A 23,890-nucleotide genomic window follows, 5' to 3' on the forward strand; every position below is an offset into this window, starting at 1 on the left:
TTTTTTGTTTGTTTTGTGGGTTTTAATTCTGCTAATTAATCCATACATTTCCCTCAACACACTGTACTATAAGTAGAGAATGTTTGTATGTTGGTCTTTTTATCCATTTCATAAAGTCCTGTGGACATAGTAGAAACACTGTTACCCTAACCTTTTCTAAAACTCATCAGCAGAGGCTAGAAATGCTAGTTAATGTCAAAAAATAAATAATTCTCCCTCGAGGTGATACTCCACCCAAAATCTACAGTAGTGTCACAGAAAACACATCATGCGCAGAAAATATTTCACAGCAATCCATCATGATAAGGAAAAGAGAATAACCTTTTACCAATGACTCAATACAGATAACAAATGATGAATGTAAAACTGTGCATCCTCAAAGATAATCTCATGCTCACTCAACAGACATATCTAAGATTTCTCCTGCCAAACAGCATTTCTCCCTCTGAGTTATTTTTCCTTATGTTTGCTCTTTTCAAAGATCCCATTGTTTCATGTCACATTCCAACATCTGTTTCAACAGGAAATACAGATTAAATATGACAAGATGTCATTTGATGTGGACCTTTAAAAACATCAGTTTCAGGTGCAGGTAACAGTTGTAGTAAAGCTTCTTAGTGACGCTCCGATGTGAGAGTATAAGATGCAACAACCATTACATTCATACAGGCAAAAACTGGTTACAGAAACTTTACACTGATCTTTATATTGGTTCAGTCAGTAATGTTAAAGCATCCATCTTAAGGTTACAATAAAGTGCAGCCTCACTGTTTGAAGCATGCAGCTGTACTGGATGTTCACCACAGAATTAGAATGAGTAAAGTGATATTTTTCTTGTTTAAACAATTCCCCAGTATTGGATGGTTTAAAATAAGATAAGATAATCCTTTATTAGTCCCACAATGGGGAAATTTACAAAATAACAATAGGTGTGGTATCAAACACTAGTTATCAAACTCCTCCAGTGCTCACTCGTGGTTACATGTTTTACACAGCCCACTGGTCACTGGGTGGACCAGAGAAACTTGAAGCAGGAGAGTGTTTTCAATCTAGGAGATGACTGACATGTTTCATTTTAAAACTTTTGTACAGTGGGATGGATAATGGCACAGGTATAATATATGGATTCTAAAGTGCATGTGCCAGCGCAATACTGATCAAGTCATCTCCTGGTTATGAATCCTCTCTTCAGCTTTAAGCAAAGCTGCATATTTTGCATCAGCTTTTAGCAGCAGGGGAGATTACCATTATATGTTTCATAAGGTAAAGGGATGAGATGTTGTGAGGGTGGTTGAAATGGTGGTGTTACATGAAAACATGCAGCTGGCAGAAGCACTGAGGTGATGTCAGAGCAGCATAGTTTAGTAAGTCATCTCCACACAGTCACTGCTGCAGGCGCTGAATACATCTGAGAGGAATGGATTCTTGCCAGCGAGAGATTCAAAAAAGCATGTCCACTACATTTATGAAAAACATATTTTCATGAAATTTCAGATCCAGCATAAAGGCTAAGGACATTGTTTGACACTGTTAAAACATACTGCCAAACATGTTCATCTTAACAAGTCATTTAACTTATAATTCTTATTACTAGGTGATGCAAGTAGAGAAAATCTGCTAAATTGGGAGATGTTTTTATATTCCATACATAACTTTTCTCAAGAGATCATGTTGTGACAGAGGTCAACTTCATGGAGGTGTACCATGAAAACAGAAATCTGCAAAATTACTGTCTTTGCATAGAAAATTTTGTTTTTCTTAATTTCACTCTTGTAGTATAGTTTTATAAATGAACTTATCTCATTTGACTCAAAATTTTGCCTGAAAATTAAGTGGGCTGGAGCTGCTAAGATTAAAACAAAAATTTGAGAACTAATTAATGACAATCAGTAGAGAATCAGCAAAGTTCTTTAAATGGCTTCAGCTATTTAGCAGTTTTTTTCCACTTGCGTCAATAAAATATTAGATTTGAACACTCAGTGAATGATTAAATGAGTTATTGAGCAAGGTTTGTTTGGTAGTGCAGAGCAGCGTTGTGCCAGGCAGCTGAGCCTCTGAGTGGTAGAAAGGACAACTTACTGTGAGTCATCTGACACACTATCTGTGTGGCTGAATCTACAGAAGGCAGAGAGCATGGAGAGAGAGCACAATCACAAATGAACACAGGTACATTCAAGAGAGAATCTCATCAAGCACTCGTGAATATTAAGAACACAAAGATGGAATATTTGATTCTTAACTAATGGGTAACACGTTGTGTTGGGGTCACAGCTGACAATGAGGTTGTTATGACAGATTAAATAAAGAGTATGTATCAGCTAGGGTTGATTAATAATGTTTTAAACACGTGTGCCCAGTGGTTTGTGTGTATGCACAGATGTATTTGTCAGTTTCTGGGTTTAATGATGAACCTAAAACCAAGCACAAGGGGGCAGTCTTATCCAAAACACAGCCAGAACAGAACATAAGACAGATTTACTGCAGCACTGCAAACGAAACACTCTGCTGGCATACAACAGATGCATGTGGCAATGATCTGAGAATATTACTAAATGTATCAAAAATAAGCACATGCATCTTTTATTAGACAGCACAAGAGCAAGCAACAACAAGGACGTGGCTCTCTTTCTGTCTATGACCACCACTTGTAGGTTTGGCCTTCAACCACAAAGGTCCTCACTCAGTCTTTTTTTTATGGAGCAGCCTCTGTGATGTTTGAAGGGTGTGAGAGAGAGTGTGGCCTGTGGTTGCTCGCCACAAGAGAAAAAAGGAGACTAAATTAAGAGAAGACCTTGGTAAATCAAGTTCAGATAGACTTTTCTAATATGGCTATTCGCCATATGGTATGTTGTAGTAATTTGCCATATGTCTTTCTGTAGGAAGATGTCTGCGTCTGATAACATTAAAGCCAATTTCATTACTTATTTTGTTGTCATAGTGCATTTAAATATTATGTGAATTCAAACATGTTTCAAACTGGATCAAATTCACTTCAGCATCGACTAGAGTTGTTCCCTAATTAGGTCTCCTGAAGAGATCAAAGGTTTCAAACTAAAGTCATGCATAGTTAATCAAAGACCACATTCAGACATTTTTTCTTCTCCAAATTTCTTAACAGAAAAATAGCAAGGAAATGAGAAAAAATACACAATTTTTTCAGTTTCCATGCATTCGGTGTACAACAACACCTTTTTTAGCAAACAATATCAATTAGCATTCATGTTATAAAATCTCATGCGCTCTCTAGGTAGTTAAGTCAACCATGCTCATAGGAGCATTGCTGTCTGCGGTCAAGGTCACATGCTGAGATAGAGTATTCAAAAGGATCATGGGAATAATAGATCCCTTTAGTTTAACGTTGAATTGTGTAGTTCTAGTTCAACGCGGCAAATTAATGTAGTGTAGTTGCTGGACGGGGCTCACGTTGCTGGAGGATTGCTGTCCAACCAAGATGTCCCTCCTTGTGGATCGTCACTTTCACTCAGTGCCCTGGCCTTTCGTCGGCCTGTATCGTTTTTTTCCTTTGTAGCGGTTGCCGTGGCCGCAGGTAGAGGGAGGAAGTGGGAGGGACTCGCAGTGGTGATGTGTTTCGAAGAGGTCAGTGTTCGACTGGCCCGCTTCTGCCCTTGCTCTGCATCTGTGACTAACTGGGTACCGGCGACTCCCTTCTTCGTTCTGGCATCCTCCCGGTCTGTCGCAGGTGGATGTTTCCCGCTCGTGTTGACGGGGCCTGTTGCAACCACTGGGGCTGCTGCAACGTTCCCTGCTAGAGCCGTCGAATGGTGGAAGAGTTCCTCGGAGCACGAGCGAGCTGGAGTACTGCAGAAAGCAAAGCAAACTAAAACGCACTGCTGCCTGGTTATCATCCTACATCATCAGACAGCATTCCTCTGGAGGAGCCTACTGTAAAAGGAGGTTTTTGAGGATATAAATCTGAGAAAATAGCACAGCATGGTCACAAATCCATTCAGAGTAGACTGGATGTGAAAACAAATTGGAGTCACGTAAAATTCACTGACCGCTCTGTTGTTTGTCACCCTGTGATGAACGGCTACTTTCTGGGAGGCTTATTATTGGACTGTAAATTCCCAGAATGCGGGGTAGGGAGAGGGAGACTGGCCAGCTGCCGGCAGTGAAAGGGCTAGGCTTTAGTCCCAGCCTGCTCAGGGTCAGGGAAGGAAGAAGGCCTCATTTCCTTACATCCTGAGGGTGGGTCGTATGTTCACGTTCCTCACAAATGTGTTTATGTGTGTGTGGACACAGTGCATATGCAGTAGATTTTTGTGTGTGCAGTGCTGTATTTGAAGGTGTATGCATTTTTTCCCCCTAGACTTTGACTATAGCTTTGAGGGAAAGGTCAAGTGCAATATAAATGAAAACTAGAGGGTTTGCAGGTTTTCATGGTTCGTGCTTTTTCCATCTCTTGATTTAGATTTTATGAATTCAAAATACATACTCAGCCTAATCTCTGGTTGTACTAATGAGCAATGTTTACACCCAAATGCTAAGATGTCTGCTGACATTACTGCTCAAGATAAGAGACGCCATAAACAGCTAACACATTCCACCGCAGGTCTGGATGTAAGCTCAACATCCATCCAAATAAACTAAAACAAGCTGATAGAACAACACAACTTTCCTACACAGCTCAAAACAAAGATATGCTGGTGTGATACAACCAGTATTTTTTAGGAGGTGGCAACACAAAAATTCACAAATTCCAGCATCAATTTTCTTCAGGAAGAAATGCAAGCAGTTATCAACTAAAGAAGCCCATATCAAAGCCTTTTACAAACATCTTAGAAATCCCCCCTTTTTCCTTGGAACGTAACTATACACAAGTCAGATTTCTGCGGAGGATTCTTTTCACTCCCTTGACATGCTGACAATCCAATCAATGCCATAACATCAGTGCCAGAAAATGCTGGAAACTGGGGGTGTGACTGTAATAACTCTCCAACAGGGCTGTGAATGAAACGTCTGCTCGACTAGGAAATAACACAGGATAAGACTGGATTGTGAAATAACCTGAGATGACATTTTTTGAGAGAGAGCAACCACACATCACACCAGACTTCTGAGCTGTAAAATATACAACAGCATTGTGTCTCAACAGCTCATAATCCTCACCTTCTTACCTGACACCAGCTGTAAAATACATGGCCCTGGGCAGGCCTGCAGGGTAAAAGACCTTGTATATATAACAATGTGTTCCTCTTGCCTACTCATTGTTATGCTGCCCAGGATAAGAATGGCAGTGGAAACGATGATCTGGTAATGGCAGTGCCAAAGAGCAAAGGGGTTGGACGGAAACACCAGCTGTGAAAATTGGAACTATTTTTTTTCTACCACAGGAACAGTCCTGATGAAAACTGTTCACCCTAAAGTCTGTGGATTATCCTCACTGATGGGAACATTGTTTTTGGACAGATGTGCTGCTGCTGAGATTTTCAAGTGTAATTTCTCAGTGTTTTGAAAGGAACAAATAAAATTCCATTCACCTGCACTGTATGGTGATGCAGCAGAACCAAAGATCCCACCTTTTCCATTCAATGCACTCTTCCTCCTTGTCAGAACCTGATTTCTTCATTACCTGCAACAGTCTGCCTGGAGCTTTGGGTGCATTGTGCTGGTAACAGCTAATGTGGGCCTCATTAGCATAGCTCATTTGAGACAATTTATCACACATTACACATCTCATTCTCGAGCCACAAAAGGCTTTCGAACTTTTTTTCACATATTTAGGAGCACTTCTCAAGACCTGTTAACACGTGTATATGTTTACAGGTCATGTGTATTTGATGTGTAAAATCAGTTTCCCCTTTAGAAGCAACACGCAAAAATTTCTCATTAGAAAAACAGAAACTAATGATTTAAAATTCTATGAGACAATATATCATGTTTTAGATTTGGTTGATTTAGAGGAGCTATAAAGGAGAGTTACCTACAAAAAGGTCAGTGAAAAGGGAGCTGCTGATTTCAGAAAAACATTGATTAAGGTGAAGACCTTTGCTCAGAGGTGACCGTCAGGTGAGTTACAGTCTCCGTGGGGGGCTCTGCATGGGGCCGAGGGAGGATACAGGGCAGAGGTTCACTGCTCCTCCTCACGCTCGCTGAATGGATCTCAATGCAAGGTGTGGTAGCAGTCTGCTCCCCTTCCTCCAGATCCTTTACACTCTGATGTTCCAGCTGAATCTGTGTCTGGGGTTCAAGGGGCGGGGTGGGGGATGGACTTGGGGCGTCTAAGCTAGGGATCTCATTTGGACTGTTATGTCACCCATTCACACACACAATGCACAGGAAAGGACAATGTAATCACGTTGGAGCAAAATTAGAAACAATGACATGCGGACAATTACAACATGACAGACACAAGATGTGGAAAACACACAAATGGGATGATGGATGAGTAGGTTCAGATAAAAGGTAAATGGAGGCAAAAGGGGAAATACAGGATGATATATTAAGGAAGGAGATGGAGAAGGAAAAAAAAAGGAAAATGCAAAATCAATTAATACATGCGTTGTGATGTAACACAACATGATGGATGAATTTAACAACAGGGGAAATGACAGATCAGCAGCACACACTGGGTGATACACACAGGCACAACACACTTACACTACTCATTTCCCTACTGTAAATCCACCCACTGACAGCACTTTTTGAAACTGTAAACTCAGTGGAATAAGACAGATTATTTGCAGATATTTGGCTTTTAATTAAACATATTCAATCTCCTGCTGGTGTCTCTCACTACAGCAAAAATAATGATACATCCAAACCTCAGAATATGAAACTTCAGAAAACTCCTTTCACTCAAATCCTAACACTCCCTTATGCTACACACACCCACCACTAACACAGCACATACTGATATACCGATCAAAGCATATGATGGAATCCACTAAGCCAGCAGAAATCTGAACCTTCTACAGTCAGATCCACTGACAGTGAAATGCTTAACAAAAAGGAATTTGTGATCCCGGCATTCTTGCATGGTGACATGCCAAACCACTAAATGCCAATAAGACTTTCAGCCTTTAAACTGCCTCATTTTTGTCCATGTAGCATATTTCACACTTTTTGTTCAATCAGTCAGAGCCAATGAAAACGCACATCTGGCCTCCATCAGCCACTCCCATCTCTACAGTACTGGACAGAGAAAAATAATCAGCAGCTGAAAGGTTTCATTCCACACATCTGCAGTTTGACACAAGTGACACCAACTCTTGCAAAATTGGTTAAAAATAAAATCGTCCCATGAAGATGTTGGTGGTTATTAAAACAGCGGATAATGAACAACATATGATATGTTTTCCAACACCTACAATAATTCTGTCTAGAATTCGTCATGCTAATTCAAACATAAAACATGGAGGCTACATCATAACATACAGTAGCTTTATAGGACTTTGTTCAGTCAAACTGTTTTTTCTGCTAAAGGAAAGGATTTACCTCAGCAATCAACGTCAGGCTGAAATAAGTTCATGTTCTGTTTATCCTTACCATCAGTGTCAACTAGGACATTCAGTCGCTCTGCACTGTTAGTTCAGCCCAGTCACTCACCTTAATCACCTTTGTTATTAAATGTAAAATATATGAATTTACAGAAAAATGTATGTAGGGCAGCACATTCTCTTGTAAGTTATAATGTTCTCTGTGCATTCAACAAACTATCAGTGCTATGAAATTGCAGTCAAGTTCAGTCACACAGGACACAGTGAAACAATCAGTGAAACATAACTCTTCAGTTAGTAACATGAAAATGTAAACTGTATGAAACAATGGTCAGATTTTGACCAGCTTGTCTAATGCCTAACTGAATAAGCTAAGTCGCCTACATAAGTTTTATGTTGCTTCACTGTCATGTTCATTACAGTCACACTCACCTGAACGGTCTGTCTCCTCCTATAGGTGAAGTGGCAGTACTCCAACTCTTGCGTCCACCCTCCTCTTTATCGTTTTTCTTTTTGCGGAGCGGCGTGGGAACGTAACCACTCTGGTTGCTCTTGTTGGGAAGGTACTGGTTAAAGGGCATGGCGGTTCGTGGCTCGCTGACAGACGTCCGCCGCGCCAACATGTCATCCTTACGGACGTCCGGCATCTTCCTGTGGGGGGCACCGTCAGACTCTGAGTCGCTGCCACGGCCTGTTCGGAGAAGGAGATGAAGGAGTTTTTTTTAATGGTGTCATGGACCTTTCATGCACATCACAGAGAAATCATTCTGCAGCTGATCTGGTTGCAGGTTCAGGTTTGCTGATTCCAAACACAGGCTGAATCCAATAATCACCATACAATAAGCTTTCTTTGGAAGCGAACACTAGCCATTTTAAAAACTGTATTATTATTATTCAAGAGACACTGACAGGTAAGTAGAGCTTCTTTTCATTATTTAAAGATGCGGTGAAGGATAAACCAATTCTAGTTACAACTGGTTTCATTTCTGTGTGCTCTGATAAAGGTCACTGGCTGAAAGCTTATTCAGGATACATGAAATTATTTTAAAAAATATTGAGAAGGCAATTCAAAATAATAGCAGGGCCACTGCCGGCTGAACATTGATTTCCATTACTTTGATACTATGAAGATCAAGCTATGATTACTGGAAAAAAAAACATTACTCAAGAAGATGTAGCACTGTATTCTGGCATTCAAAGGAATTTTCAGATTCAAATTGTAACAAAACAACAGAGATTTATTAGACAGCAAATTATTTTGCAATTCTATCCTCGATTAATTTTCCCATTCAAACGTTATAAACCCATACTCTGATTAAACAGCCATCTCGTAGTTTTGTTTCAGTTATGATGAAACATATAAAGGCAACAGTGTGTTCTATTGTGATCCATCACTTTCTGAATGATTATGTGTTTTAAAAATGACCATAATTGCCGTTCCCAGAGAGCATGAAAAAGCCAGGCTGCTGCTGAGTCACTGTCAGAGAGAGGGACAGAGAGATAATGGGAGGGAGAGGAGAATAAATCCAAAAATAAGCTGAGAACAGAAACTATTGATTGAGGAGCCTCATGACAGATACCCCAGATTTCTAATCTCTAAAATATAATGTGACTTAAAATCTACATAATTTAGCCGCAAGCTATTATATCACAAAGGCCTACAAAACATTATAGTGCTGTTTCAGTGTTATTATATGCAGTGCATTCCAGTGGCAGAACATAAATCAACCCCAAGCAGGTTGATGGCCTGTTTTTATGAAACAAAGCAAGTGCCATAAATCATCGCTAAATTTGAATTGTGCAGCTCGTGCCAACTAAATTCTAGCTTACAGTTCGGAAGAATTCACTTAGGATGCCACTGTGTCTGTCTGCATCAGATTTTAAACACACTGTTAGCACTTTAATGTCAGTGGAAACACCTGGCTTTGCAGAAGTGCATCGCTCAAGGACTTTCCCCTGCTCTGCGTCTTAAATTCCTCTGCAAGATGTTCTAATGTGATCCTGAGAGTACATACAGAGGAGAAACGAAGATCAAGCTCTCTGAGGACATCACATGTTTACAATTCCAGAGATCTACTATTAGCATACCAGTCATTTCCACCTTAATTTAGCCTTTTTCTCCAGATTCAATGTTCAAACAGTTGAAAATGGATACCTGCAGCCTTACTTTACCCAAGGTCTCCCAAAAAATTCCTCTCCAAGATGTTCAGCACATGTGCTACTGGAATTCCCCTCCCTTTGGATGCATGTGTACTCAATCTATGACCTATGAATTTATGACTCAATGTATATATTTTCCAAGTATAAACCCACAATTTCAAACAGATCTAACCCATAATATCTTCCCTTGGTTCTGAACAGATACATGTGGGTGCAACCACAGCTATCAGTGGAAATAAACGTCACATTTTGAACTCTCTTTCCTATGAATAGACTTCTTCATTTTTATGTGGTCTACGAGATTGACAGATCAAGGTCCAAAAGGGGCCTTGAGGTATCTGCACTTCCAACAATGAATGGTTCAATTATGACTCTTAACCCATCAATTGGAAACATGAGTGACTCTACCATCCAAGTCAATCCATCTCTAAGGAGCAACATATGTCTTTATGAGGTGATCTCGTCTCTCTGCACATATGGTAACACTGAAGCTCAAGGGAACGTTTATCGTGGGTCAGTGCCATACTGTACCCGAGCTTCACAGAATCTTATTTACATCAATAATCATCAACATTCAGTCATGCTGCAGGAAGAGTAAAAGCTGTGGAGACCAGTTCAGTATGCTTTACAGTAACTTGAAAAGCTGGAACACAAAGAAAAATGAAGAGTGACAGTGATTTCCTTAAAGTGAAATAAATGATGACAATTTCTGGGGTAAAACTTGGACACTATTCATAAAGCAACAAAATATGATTCTTTTTTTCCCAAACACACATATGTACTGTTTTCTGATCAGGGTGAACAGTAAAAGCCTGCAAGGAATCATTCTGAAATACTCAACTGTAGGCAGCTGAGACAACTGCAATCAAACCAAGTGGACAGCATGACTGCTACTGTAACTGACTGCTAAAAGTTGTCTATTATCCTCCCCTAACAGTGACTGTCCAATAGCATAACAACAGTGACTATGTACAGCAGTTTGGAGGGTGGTGTCTTGTTTAATCGCCTTTCCAGAATCAATGATTGATCTAAAACACAGGCTGCAAATGTTAGCATGCTTGGCTAACTACTATTTACAGTAGTAACCTAGCATTAGCATTGCCTCTAAAGCAAAGAATCACATCCTTAGTGCAAGTTATGTTAGAAAAATCTTTGTTCACGACTGGAAATATCTTCTGAGTGGGAGCAAATCCAGGATGCTACAATATGAGATTGCTTGTATCAGACTGATTGCAAGTTTACACTACAGCAAACCCAGCAAATGTTACCTGAGAAAATGTTATGTTTGCCACAAACACTGGTTAGACTGCATCCTCAAAGCCTGTTCTCTAATCAGGAAACATACTGTCTAAAAATACAAACAAAAAAGCATGAATTTAACCACTGTGGTTATATTGTGTATAATAAGCACCTTAACACAATTACGTCATTTTAATTAATGCTACATTTTTATTTGCAATGCTTAACTGTAATAGTGCTAACTAACCATGCTCTGCAATAGAACAATGCTGTTCCTTTTTTTAATTAATCTACAAGGAACATCACAGGGGGAGGATGTTGACTTTTTTGTGTTAATTAGCAAGCTAGCTACAACTGATAAAATCTTTGTTCAGCAAAAAATCAACAACAGTGCCTGATGAAGACCTCTGATCAAAATGTTGCCCTGTTAAATTCAATTTGCTAAGAGGTATCAGTGCAGAGTGTGGAGCTTTTGTCTGGCTAAAAATGAGAAGCCTGCTCTTTTTTTTTTTTTTTTTTTTTTCAAATATTGTGATGAAATCAAAGATCCACACAAAAAATAAAAAGGAATTTAAGTGATAGATCTGCCACTGTTACAACTGCATATGTGACAGGCATAGCAACAGTTTCAAAGTGGGCTTAGCAAAGGGTCAGTTCGGTTTAAAGTGTGGGCATATAGTGTGAAAACCTTTTAGAAAAACCTGAATGTTGGACTTCAGGGCAATATTTCCTACAAAACCCTAAAGCCATCTCAGTGACATCATTCAGTTTATTCTTTCAAACAACCTTTCACTGACAGTGGGTGTCATCCTGCAAAAATAGAAAGAGAGGGCAGGCTTTACTACATGAGCACCAGAAGCACAGAGGGCCTCATTTATCAAAACTGTATCCATCTACAAACTTGGCCCAAACAAAAGAACATCGCCAATATTGAATTTCCCTCAGAGATTGAATTAAACTCTCTTCCCTGTCCCCTAATTACTGTCAGGGTGAAGCTGGTTTACAGGTCTGAATAGTGAAAGGGCTTTGTGTAAAGGTCAGGGCAGGGGAAACCTGGCTGAGTTCAGCTTGTGTACATGTTAATAAATGGATACTCTTGTTCTGGGTGTACTCAGTGTTGCCTGTGATTGGCTGATAACTGCATTGTTGTCCTGTTCTCACTTCTCTCATTTGTGCCTCCTGGGTCTGATCTGAACACTGATATGTTATGAGCACCACAACAATGGTGAGGGTTTAGAAATATGATCAGACATGCAAATCTCTATAAAACTGTTGAAATAAATATGGAGGTTTTGAGTGACTAACCTCTCTTATCTCCTAAATGTGATTGAGCCACAAAGTGCTTCTAACAGCAATAAATAAAAAAACAACCTGTTTTTAGTAAGCCCACTTCTCCAACCTGCCTCCTCATTTTTCATCAGTTAGCAAAACAGTTCTTCAAACTTTGGTTACTTTGGCTCAGATGTGGGTGTATGGGAATACAAGCTGCTTGACAATGTGACTAATCAGCTGTGGGTTACACATGTTGGTGGAGAGATTAATTGTGGTATTGGTTGTGCAGTAAATGCAAAAGGTTTTAAATAATGTCTTGTGGCAGCTCCACATTCAGAACCATTGAGGCTAATGCTGAAGGAAGAAATAGTGTCTTTCACTGCTGTGATCGATTTCACCTTGACTAATCATTGAATGTCATTCAAAAATTAGTTAAAAGCCCTTGTTTTGGATTCAGAGGGACTGATACAACCAATGATGTATTGTGGCTGGCATTTGTTTCTAAAATCAGAAAATGACAAAACACCAAAGAACAAGATTATTTCTTGTTTTTGTAGAAGATACTGCACTAGAGTGGGATTTTCCTCTTATTCCTGCAAATCGAACATCAGCTTCCACAACAACAACTAGGTTTTTTGGACAGTGTGACTGTTGGTGACAGCAGCTTAGGCTTTGGAGACAGCAGTTTCCTTTGCACTTCCCTCAAAACAAAAACACAGTCAGACAGGATGCTTGGCCTTGCTCTGTATTTTCCCACATGCAGTTCAGAGATGAAACAAACGCTATAGTTTGTGAGGACTGCTGTAACCTTTTATAGGCCGTCATTAAAATTTAAAAGGGGCAAATTTACATACAGTGTCGCAATCAACAGCTTTCAATGACAGCCAAACTGTATTTTTAACTCCATTTATGACTTGAACACAAAGTATAAAAATGTTTCACAGCTGTTTTGCAGTTTATGTTTGCCTTGAAAAACTTTATATCATGTAAAACTGTTATGCTGCCATGTTATATGCATTAAATTGCACAAGCTAATATGTGATTATCTAAATAAAGACTAGCCTGATAAAGCATTCTGTACATGCTGTCAGACCTCTAGCTTCTGTATTTTCTCATTAGCTCTCTATACCTCTTTTCTGTGCTATCCACCAGTGCAGATTAGTGTGCAGTATATGTGTGTATTGATTTTTGAATCCTAAAGGTAGTACAACGACCTAAAAACACACTGAAAATGGAGGAAATACTTGTTTTTCAGGGAATTAAAGTGAGGAAAGAGTACAAATCAAAGTGAGAAATACCTCTAAGTCGTACCTCGTATATCTTATTAGAAAGCCAGGAAAATTAAGAGCGTGTGTCAGTGTACACACAGCATGAGCCTTCCATGACTGACACATGAAATAGTGGAAAGAAAAGGGGAAAAAGAGAAGTAAAAGTCTATCACACATTCATTTCTTTATATGGTTCTGTTCTGGGAAAAACCCACATTTCTGCACATCTTCTGACTCAGGATATTTCCACTTTCTTTAGACACTTCATTTGATGCGATAGCCTATTAACTCTGAACTTCACTATTATGACAACGAAGATGTAACGTTATATGGAATTATATCCTTTGTTTTCAAACCGTAAGCTGGCAGGTTGAGTGTCAGATCAAAAACCACTAAAAGCCTCCATTCATACAGCCACGCCTCCTTCTCTTCCTTGTCTTACTCCTGTATATCAGGATGTTTCATCTCTTCCTCTAACTCTTGAGCTGTCACTCATCTCATTCCACATGTCATGAGAGCCGTCAAACAGCCGTAGCCCAGGACGACAACCTCAAACACTCACCACAGAGACACTCTTGTGTGGATGTCAGTGGCAGGCCAGGAAATCCTCACTGAAAGGTGTCACAGACTTCAATGAGACTGCACGCTTTGACAAGCATTGTGGCTGTGGCACACACCCATTCACTCAGATACATACTGTACAGATGAAGCCACACAAGTGCAGAAATAGATTCAATTACTGCAGAATAAAACAGAATTGCTGCAACATACTAATTTAGAGGGAAGATTGTGGATCAGGGAGGAAAATGACAGGAGAAATAGAAAATAATTGATTTTCTTATTTTATTTATTAATATTGATTCTAATCTCCAGTGTATTTGATAGAGGTTTTTCATTGTCTTCGCTGGATTTATAATAAACAATAATCTGAATTCAATCTGTGTGCCTGCAAGCCTTCACTGGTGCTCAAGTGTCTTTGAGCAAGACACTGAATCCCTGCCAGCTGCTGCTCTGTCACCATGTCTGACCTCTGACTTCCCAGTAACAGTGGGCCTTCAGAAAGATCGGCAAATCATAATATCATGTAATGATACTGCCTTGTTAACAGCCTTACAGATATATAAAATAAATCTGTAACTGCAACTAAGCCAATTAGTGTTGTGCAGAAATTACAGTTAATCATAATTAACAATTATATTACAATGTAGAGAATTTATCTGATCTCAAACAGAGCTACAACTGAACAGATTCTGTTTCTCACTGTTTTTATTCCTCTCACAGGACAGAGATTTGATGTGTGAATAACAAATTATTACATGGGGATGCAATGTTTCATCTGATCGAAAACAAATGGACATGTGGTTATAAATCAAATCCTTTTGTACGCAACAGCTTTAATCACTTGAATCAGAACTGGCCAGTTTTTCCATGGCAACAATTAAATCTAATGTCTTCTGTTTACGTCACCTGACACTGTCATAGGATGTCATCTTGGTGGAGCCTGTGTTAACATTACACAACTGAAATTAACTGAAAACAAAAACAGATGTGACAGCATTTGTTATTGTAACTGGGATTGCTGTTTTTGACCCTACAGATTGACATCAGACATTGGTGACCCTTGAGCTGATACAAAGTTATTTAAAGACAATACACAAGCAGCTTTTGAAAAATATGGTGTAAATGATTAATAAAGTGGTACAGCACTGGATCCCTTATATGTAAAATTTTGATAACTGCAGACACAGAGGTTTTTCTCCTACAAAAATCCTTGACAGGCATCCCAGAAGAGGCTTTACCACTACCTCATTTACAGTGTGTATACATTGTGTCTATATACCAAATTTGACCCAGACAAAATCAACACCATCTGTACTGAACTTCTTCCCTTTCACAAAACATATGGCCGTGACTAAAATGAAACAATGGCCATAGATTAACTTCAAAACACCACTAAGATCATTCACCTTATTCTTTCAAATAGCCTTTGACTAACACTGGGTGTTGTCCTGCGAAAACACAGGGAGGAGAACAACAGGCTTTATTACAGTAGCAGTAGGGGGACAATGAACCTCATTTATCTATATACTGTATCTGTACACCACAACTGACTCAAACAAAACAGCCAGTGCTGAATTACTTCCCTTCCTCAAGACAAATGGCTGTGACTAAAATGGCTATTGAACAGATTTAACCTGCAACCTTTAATTTAAAGGGTAGTCATTCTATCCACTACTAATATCATACTTTGTAAAAAGTGTGTAAAAAGTAGACTATTTCTTACCATCGCTGCTGCCGCGGGCGACCAGGACGTCTGGCGACGGGGTCTGTCGTGAGCGTGAGCCGAAGGAGTCCAGGCTGTCGAAGGAGTCCTCGCGGCCGTGGCGTGGGGGGGAGAGAGAGTCGCTGCGCTCTGAGTCCCAGCAATCGATGTAGCCACTGTCCCGAATGCTGCGTTTAGGGCTCTCTGCCTCCTCTGCCTCCTAAACATTTATACACACACACACACCCATGTTAAAAATGCACAGGGGGGTGTAAAATGCATGTAAACAAAAGGGTCTGGTATAGAGTGCTGACAACAATCAAAGAATCCAAATATTGAGAGGGAAATCCCTTTGCATTATCTACTCATCAGGTGTTACTTACTGTAATGCCTTAAACTTGTGTTGTGCGTCCCTATAATCATGTTCACTATAAACATCTTACTGTAACTCCGCAGTCGTCCCACAGCCATTTATCCATCAACCTCTGCATTTTCTCATCTTTTCTTCTGCCTACATCCCTCCTCACCACTCTCTCTTCACCTCAGTGACCCCTCCCTTTGTCTGTCTACATTTGAAACATGTCTATGCAGCTAATGGATGGTGGAGAAAGGCCTTTCCTGACTACCAAAAGACTTCCTGTTCCTGACCCCGGTAACGTCTGTTATGCAACTTCCAAACCCCCGACAAAGTCTTTATTATGCTTTCAAGTAAGCTCTACTGCCATAGAATTTCTTTGATTATCTCTTTGACATACACCTCACTTGCTCTGGTGAAATAAATTCTAAGATCAACCAAGCTGTTCTTGTTGCCTTTACCTACCACCTATACATTACCTTTCAGGTTTTATTCACTAAATTTGCAAACACAAAAAAACCTTGATATTCCTGATTTTATCTGGCTAGCTTTTGAGAAATCTCTTGGACAGATATTGCTTTAACTGATGCACTTATTCTGAGTGCACCAGGATAAGTTACAATAAGTGAGCAGATTAAAGTGCAGCTGAGCCACACATTCACCTGCTTCTTGCTTTTCAATCATCATTTTTGTTAAGTCCAGTTTCCATTTAATAAGCATTAGAAGCAAACCGGGACATGCCAATTTAATCTCGAATGTGTGCACCTGATGGGCTTTCCTAGATTTTCAAATCCCATTTTATTACAATTTTTTTAAACAGAAACCTGGTCAACTGCAATGTGTGAACATCTGGGAAAGTGATTGCGCTGAGTTGGCAGTAGTACCTCAGTTTTATAGAACAGCAAAGGGATGTCACATTGTGGAATAAATTGCATGGTGGTGACATCATGGTTATGAGTTGTCGTCATAGAGTGTGTGTTTCTTGGGGGCTAGCTAATGCTAACTTTATTGGCCCTTTGGGTAAAGGGATGGATCCAGGTCAAGATAAATGAAACTAGAGTCCAACTTCACAGAGGACATCACTGGACCTCGGGTGCAGGGTGTTACACGCTGCCTGAGATGATTTCACTTACACTTAAACACAATCAAACATGGTGTATTGTTCACATTTGGTCACTGCAGGGATCAAACCTGTGATCTTATGCTTACAAGAAAGGACAGACTCTCGACCTCAAATACTGTACTTCATCAGCTGTAACTGCTGGGAGATTTGTAATACAATGTACATCGATACAGTTTCTGGACTGTGTTGTCCCTGAAGAAACAGATTTTCTTTTTTAACCCTAAATATTTCCAAACGTGACTTAACAAACCTTTCGCATCTGTGACAGCAGGCCCTCAAACTCTTTCAGGTCCAGCGTGGGCCCGTTGTAGGAGGTACAGCCGTTGGCAGCACGACCCAACCAGTAGATAGTGATTAAAACCTGAGGGACAGAAAAAAGAAACACAGTCAGACAACATGATAAAATCAGATGATATCTCAGTCAGAAAGGAAACTTCAGTCATAGAAAAGCATGGCACAAGTATGAGTGTGAGTCACGCTTTCTTATGTTTACTCTTTTACACCCTCTAAACAGGCTTAACTTGTGTGTAAGTGGTGAAGCAATCCATTTGATGATGTAAGAAAAGATAACATGCTTTACCACTTAAGTTATCACCCAACTGAGACTATAGATGCAATCTAATTCATGAGACACTAACAGAGAGAGAACTGTTAAAGCATTTAAAACAACAACAACAACACAGGTAATCCAGTGATCCTGAGCATAATCTTAAATTCAAGTTCCTCACTGCAGTCACAACTCTTCATAATGATACCTTGGATCCAGGCAGAGTGTCCATTACATGTTCAAGACAAAACAAGTCTTAAATATGATAGATATGCAGTCTGTAAATACAGCCATTCACACCAACATGTTAAATATCTCACTACTCCTCTTGATAGTTAAAATGCTACAAATAATATTTTGTCTGCTCATGGTTGTATTGAAGGAAAGTAAAAGTGCATGAAGGCAAATTCTCCACACTGTTCCTTTCACCTTTTTCCTTGCAAAGCAACACAAGCTGGTTTCCTGGTCATTACAATCAAGCCTCTTTCAAAGAAGTTACATGTTAGCCAAGGCATCCTGCACAAACATGACAAGACTGAGTCATTGTTCTGACCCTGAAAACAACCACAGGGACTTCTCCTACTTATTGAACAAGCTTTCAGGGACCAAAGTGATTTATATTTGCCTGTTTGTTAGCCCTGAGTGCATAAATGACCAGGTCAATCTCATCTCCTTCCAACACAGTAACCCTGTAAAAGCAGTAGCTGGAGAAGGTTGTATGTCTGACTCTTGCTTGTAACCTAATGCCCTGAAGTAAGGCTGAATATGACTGAAGCATTCTGCATTCACTGTAACTCCCTTTGGAGTCAGCCAAATACCTAAAATGCAGAATGTACAGATTGGCTGCAGCCACAGGGAGATCACACAGAGCTGCACCTTTAGCACCGTTGGCAAAGTGTTCCCAGCTATATTTACTGTGTCCATGTCAACCGGCACTCCACAGGGATTGCTTTGATAAGAAAGCTCAGCATGGCTTAATGTGTTTATTTCAGTCATACTGTCAGTGTAAACACCCTCTGCTGTTCAACACACACTTGGAGGAAGAGCAAAGCAACTGGCCTGCTGATGAGAAGAAACACAAAGCTAAAGAGTGCTTTTCTCTTTGATACTGTGTTGATTTATCTTCAGAGGGTCAGCCTAACTGAGCTGCAGCTTCACAACAGGAGGGATTCTGGGTCTTGCTCAAGGACACTTAAAAAAAACAGAACACTTGTTCACTTGGGATCAAACTATAACTCTCTTCGATCGAAATTACTGGTAATACAGTACATTTTTATTTTTCGTGTAATTTACTTGCACATCTTGCTACTGCACAAAATGCCACTAATATACAAGTATAGTGCTAACGCAAAACAGCACATGCTGTGGTTATGGCTCATTATCTGCACGTTTTAGCATCCTGAGCAGCAGAGTACATTGCTTCTGTGTCACCAGCACAATGAACACATCTGTGCCAGCTCCCACTGGAAGTGGGTCAGCACCAAATGTGTTTCAGTTGCTTACTAGTATGCTTTAAACGCATCCATATTGATCCCTACTGCACAACCACAGTGGAAAAACATGCCACTATTGTGATCACATGATTCAGACATGCAATGTTAAACCTACAACAAACAACTGTACAAAAACAGAAACTTGGACACAAGCACAGAGTTACAGTAGTTAAAACATGTCAGTTGAATTTTGACTGACAGGAATATAAATGACAGGGCCTAACAGTGAAGTGGTGCACAACGTCAAACTTGCTTTGCTTCCTCAGTTTCAGCAGCTGTCTGTTCTGGCAGATGCAAAAACCTGTCAAAGAGGTTCCACTGAGAAACAACAATCATCTCTTTGTTTCATGTGCAAACACACTGAAGTGACGCATATATAAGGGCATGAATAATCCCCAAAATATACCTGCAGTGTAAATACATACACGCAAGCACATGCATGTACACATTTAAATGCCTGTCAAAATCCACAAACCTGTAGTGGTACATACAGATACATATTCCCTACCAATCATCACAATACACACATACACACTCAAGTCCTCCTGTTCTCACCTGCACCTGCCAAATGATCACTTCATGACTCCAGAAATATTCCACCCATTCATGTAATACCCTCTTTTTTACATCAAAGTACCATCTGTATGCTAAACGACACCTTTATCACCACATCAGCAAATTCCACTTGGTGCAGTTCCTTCACCTCCCAGTGTGTGATGTGCAGCAGAGACAGTTGCTATCAAATCCTAGTCCTCAGTCTGAGCCTGGAAGGGTAGATCCACAGTGTAGCAGCATATCGTAGCAGCAGGTCCTGGCTAAAGCAATGGCTGCTGGGCGTTTGTAGGCTGTTTGTTTTTTGCTATTGCTGCAAACGCTGGCTAATGTGGCTGAGAGCACCCTGTGTGTAGTCAGCTAAATGAGCTAGCAGCCCAGGCCAGCTCTGCAGCCTGATACATTAACTTGTACAGTGCAGAGCAGCATCACAGAGAGGGAGAGAAAGAGACAGAGAGGGAGAGACCAGCACTGCTTTGACTGCAGAGTGGGCAGGGCTAGCTTTATGTGTTACACTTCTTAAAGCAGCATTATTTGAAAAAGAAAAAAGGATGTTGAAGTACTTTCAGCAGACACAGACAACAACAGGGCTGTATAAAGTGGATAATTAAAAGACTGACAAACCAGCAAGTAAAGAAAAACCTCAATAAGTAGACTAAAAAGAACTACGCTGGTAGAACATGCAGAAAAATAATACAGAGCAGGTATGATATGAGCACATGAAGCACAAATAAAATGAAATAAACCTACAAAGAGCAGAACAAGCAGAATAAGTAGGTACTGTAGTGGGTAAAACAAAGAGGAAGAGCTGCAATAAGTAAAAACTGACAGATAAGAGAGAATAAGTAGAGTTAGAACAGCTGCATTACAAGAGCAGCTGAAATAAAAAGACAGTGACAACCCCAGCACAAACAGAAAACACTGGGCCATAATAACAGTTTCCACCCAAACATACATTTAACACACAAACAAATTATCCCACTGTAATCCAGAAGTATCACTTACATTCTTGAGTTTTCGGCTGCAGTCACTTCCCCTACAGAACGAAACAAAGAGAGAGAGAGATAGTGAGACTTCTGGTGTTATTTAATGAAAATAAACCAGACACCTTTAAGACTCATGAACTCCCACAGATCCATGCAAAACAGCAGCAAAAACAAAAGTTATTGAAAATGTATAGGGATCTGCAGTGACTATAGCCCACGCATGGAGAACTAACAGACTGTACACTTGTATCTCTGGTTTGGTGATGTATTTTTTTTTAAAGATTTCCAGCAGCTATGTTTAGTAGGAGAATAATTGTGCTAGTTCATCTGGATCAAAGAGCACAGGAGCCTTTCTAGAGCCGCTATTTTGCACCAATGTTCATCATTTCACAAAGAGAAATCCCTTTTTCAACAGAACATCAGAGGAGATAGACGTCACAGTGGTGGCCAGATGGTTTGACTGCCAAGTGATCTTTGGGAGGTGCAGTGCAGAAACACCACAGCAGTGGCCACTTAGCGCCACACATGCTGCCAAAATGAAAAGATGTGGATTGTGGATCACCACTTGAAGCTATAAATGGGAAGTGGAATGAAGCAGTTGTAAAACTGACCCCAACACACATTTTTGTTGTGGAAACAGACACTTCTAGGCTAAGAGAGGGAGTACCAGGGGAAATACAGCCACATGCATAGAGGTACAATAACATATAAGACCTGGATTTCTCTACCAATTGTCATCTTTTTCCTAACGTTTGACCATGAAGGGTCTGTAAAGTCTGAAGAAAGACACATAGGAAGTCACACAATATGATATGATATGATCAATGGATGAATATGAATAGCACATCTTTTTATATACTGTATATCTAAATCCTATTCATATACATCTCTCATATTGTTTTGTGTTCCTTTTATATCTCGCTTTAATGCATGTTTATGTCCTATGTAAGATTTTTAATTGCTGTCTAACATCTACAAAATGTAAGATGGACAAATTGGCGTGCATTTCCACTTTAACTAAGATTAACTTCTGAATTAATTATATGTTTATATACGGTATATGCACATGTATACATCATGAGACTGTTTAAAACTAGTTTGCAGAGCCTGAGGGTCACAAAGCTCAACTCACTCAACACACAGGATGAAAGCCAAATTGCAGTTGCATGGGTTTTCCATGACAGCAGTGACCTGAGAAAGAAAGGGGTGTAAGAAGAGGAGGGGAAGAGAGAGGTGAAAGTAGCTGGAGGGACTGATGTGTAAGCCCTCCCCCTCCTCCTTCCTCCTCATCATCCTCTCTCTGTCAGCGGACTAAATAAACACTGAGACAGGTAGCTTTTCTCTGCTGTTACCTTGTAGAGAAAAACCTGAAGGACAAACACAACAGATTCCACAAGGTATTAGATCATATTTAGGGGCCCTGCCAGTGCAAAGGTCTATCATATTCTAACATTTTCTCTTTCTATCAGTGTTAATACCCACAGTATCAGTCACATTATTGTCAGAAGATGTCTAATCTCAAAACTATTATATTATAACCATAATTTTAGAGATAACATAGTCATACATATTTCACTTATTCCCTTTTTATTTATTCCTCCTACAAAATATACCCATACCCATATATATATATATATATATATATATATATATATATATATATATATATATACACCACCTGAAAGGAATGGCAAAATGTGTAAAAATATACATCAAAGCAGTCAGACTGCATGAGAACAATGAACTTATGACTTGAGCCCCCCCACCCCAAAAATCTGGCTTTGAAAGTTCTGATTTCTGTCAAGAGAAACCTCCCAGTCTTGGCTCCATGTTGTTTGATGGGTACTAAAATTGTTATTACTGTGAATATTACCATGTGTATTTGTTTTAGATGAAAGCATGAAATATTTTCCACTACGTGCTGACAGTAATGAGTAATAGCAACTCAGTGCTAATCAATATAAATGAAATCCTGAGGGACTTCTCTGTTTGTTTTTAAGGACATTCCTGCTTTTCATAAAATTTATTTCTACCCAACTGTGAGGGAAACACATTTAATCTGTGTATAATTTTTTGCAGCATTTCAAAACTCTTGAAATTTGCTAGACATCTGAATGGAAACAGAGGAACCCTCTCCTCTCCTCTCATTGACTCTGCCTGGCAAACTGTCACTTCTCTTGGAAATCGATCTGTTTCCATCAACACACAGAGGAACAAGAGATATTTCAGGCCTGAGCTCATAGTGTACCACATCCTGCCTGTCTTTACACCTCCCTGTCCAAAGCTGTTTCCTAGATGAGTAAACACCTGTCCATAGAGACCCACGAGGGGAGGAGAAGCACCAAACCTGTCATGGGTACGAGCTGCAAGAAAACTGTATCCTGTACGACAGAGGGTTACATAACCACTCGAAATAGCATGGTGATCACTTAAACAATGACACCAATGTTTCCTACAAGGTGTGCATTTGTATAGATGGCCCCGCTTTTTCCTGATATTTCTAGATTGATTGACTGAACACATCAATCAACAAGACAAACCACTGCAGCTAACATAAATCTTTACATATAGAGCATTAACACACATTGAGCCTGTCACATATTCTATTGTTCAAATGAGGGCAAAGAAAGAAATCCTTAATCTGTGGTTATCTGCTTGAATTTAAAAAAGTGAAAATTAAGTGTTGATGGTGCCTTGTGCTCCAGCTGGTTTTGTTCCTAAAATGCAGCATGTCTGTTTCCTGGTTTTCTAAAATACAGCTGCATTGTAACATTAGCTTGTCATTCAGGTGAAGCAACAAAGGCACTCTGTCAGAAAGGAACATGGAGAGAAACTGGAATTAATGTGGCAAAATTTGGTTGTGTACTGAAGCAAAAAAGTAGGCGAAACAGGTTTTGCTCACAATCCTGCCCACACTGTTTCCCTGTTGGACCTAACTTAGCAGCATTCCCCCAGTAGAAAGTTCTAAAATGTTTTATCAACTACTTTATTGTCATTACCCTCTAATAATGGCCTTGCGCTAATGCAGCTAAATCCCTCCTTTTCTACTGCTTGTATGTCAAATACACACACTGTCTGGACCCCACGAATAGTGAATTTGAAAAGAATGTGGGGCGAAATCCAGTGTGGAGCATATTTAAAGATATTGCATTCAAAGTATGGACTATTACTG

General features: G+C 39.8%; 1 protein-coding gene across 12 annotated transcripts in view; it reads right to left on the reverse strand.

The window, feature by feature from the left end:
* Positions 1-23,890, reverse strand: part of LOC108901506 (LIM and calponin homology domains-containing protein 1) — a 151,057-nt gene that overhangs the window by 17,327 nt on the left and 109,840 nt on the right. For 9 of the 12 annotated variants that reach the window (XM_051072547.1, XM_051072546.1, XM_051072550.1 and 6 more), the window contains 6 exons: positions 20,738-20,768; positions 17,391-17,501; positions 15,684-15,882; positions 7,893-8,151; positions 3,424-3,819; positions 2,080-2,115 (listed from right to left, as the gene is read on the reverse strand). In XM_051072547.1, the coding sequence (XP_050928504.1) occupies positions 2,080-2,115; positions 3,424-3,819; positions 7,893-8,151; positions 15,684-15,882; positions 17,391-17,501; positions 20,738-20,768 (1,032 nt within the window). The remainder of the gene's footprint in view (positions 1-2,079; positions 2,116-3,423; positions 3,820-7,892; positions 8,152-15,683; positions 15,883-17,390; positions 17,502-20,737; positions 20,769-23,890) is intronic. The other 3 variants (XM_051072553.1, XM_051072548.1, XM_051072554.1) reach the window with 3 other exon arrangements.

Source organism: Lates calcarifer, linkage group LG8 (genome assembly GCF_001640805.2).
Source record: "Lates calcarifer isolate ASB-BC8 linkage group LG8, TLL_Latcal_v3, whole genome shotgun sequence".
Taxonomy (NCBI): domain Eukaryota; kingdom Metazoa; phylum Chordata; class Actinopteri; family Centropomidae; genus Lates; species Lates calcarifer.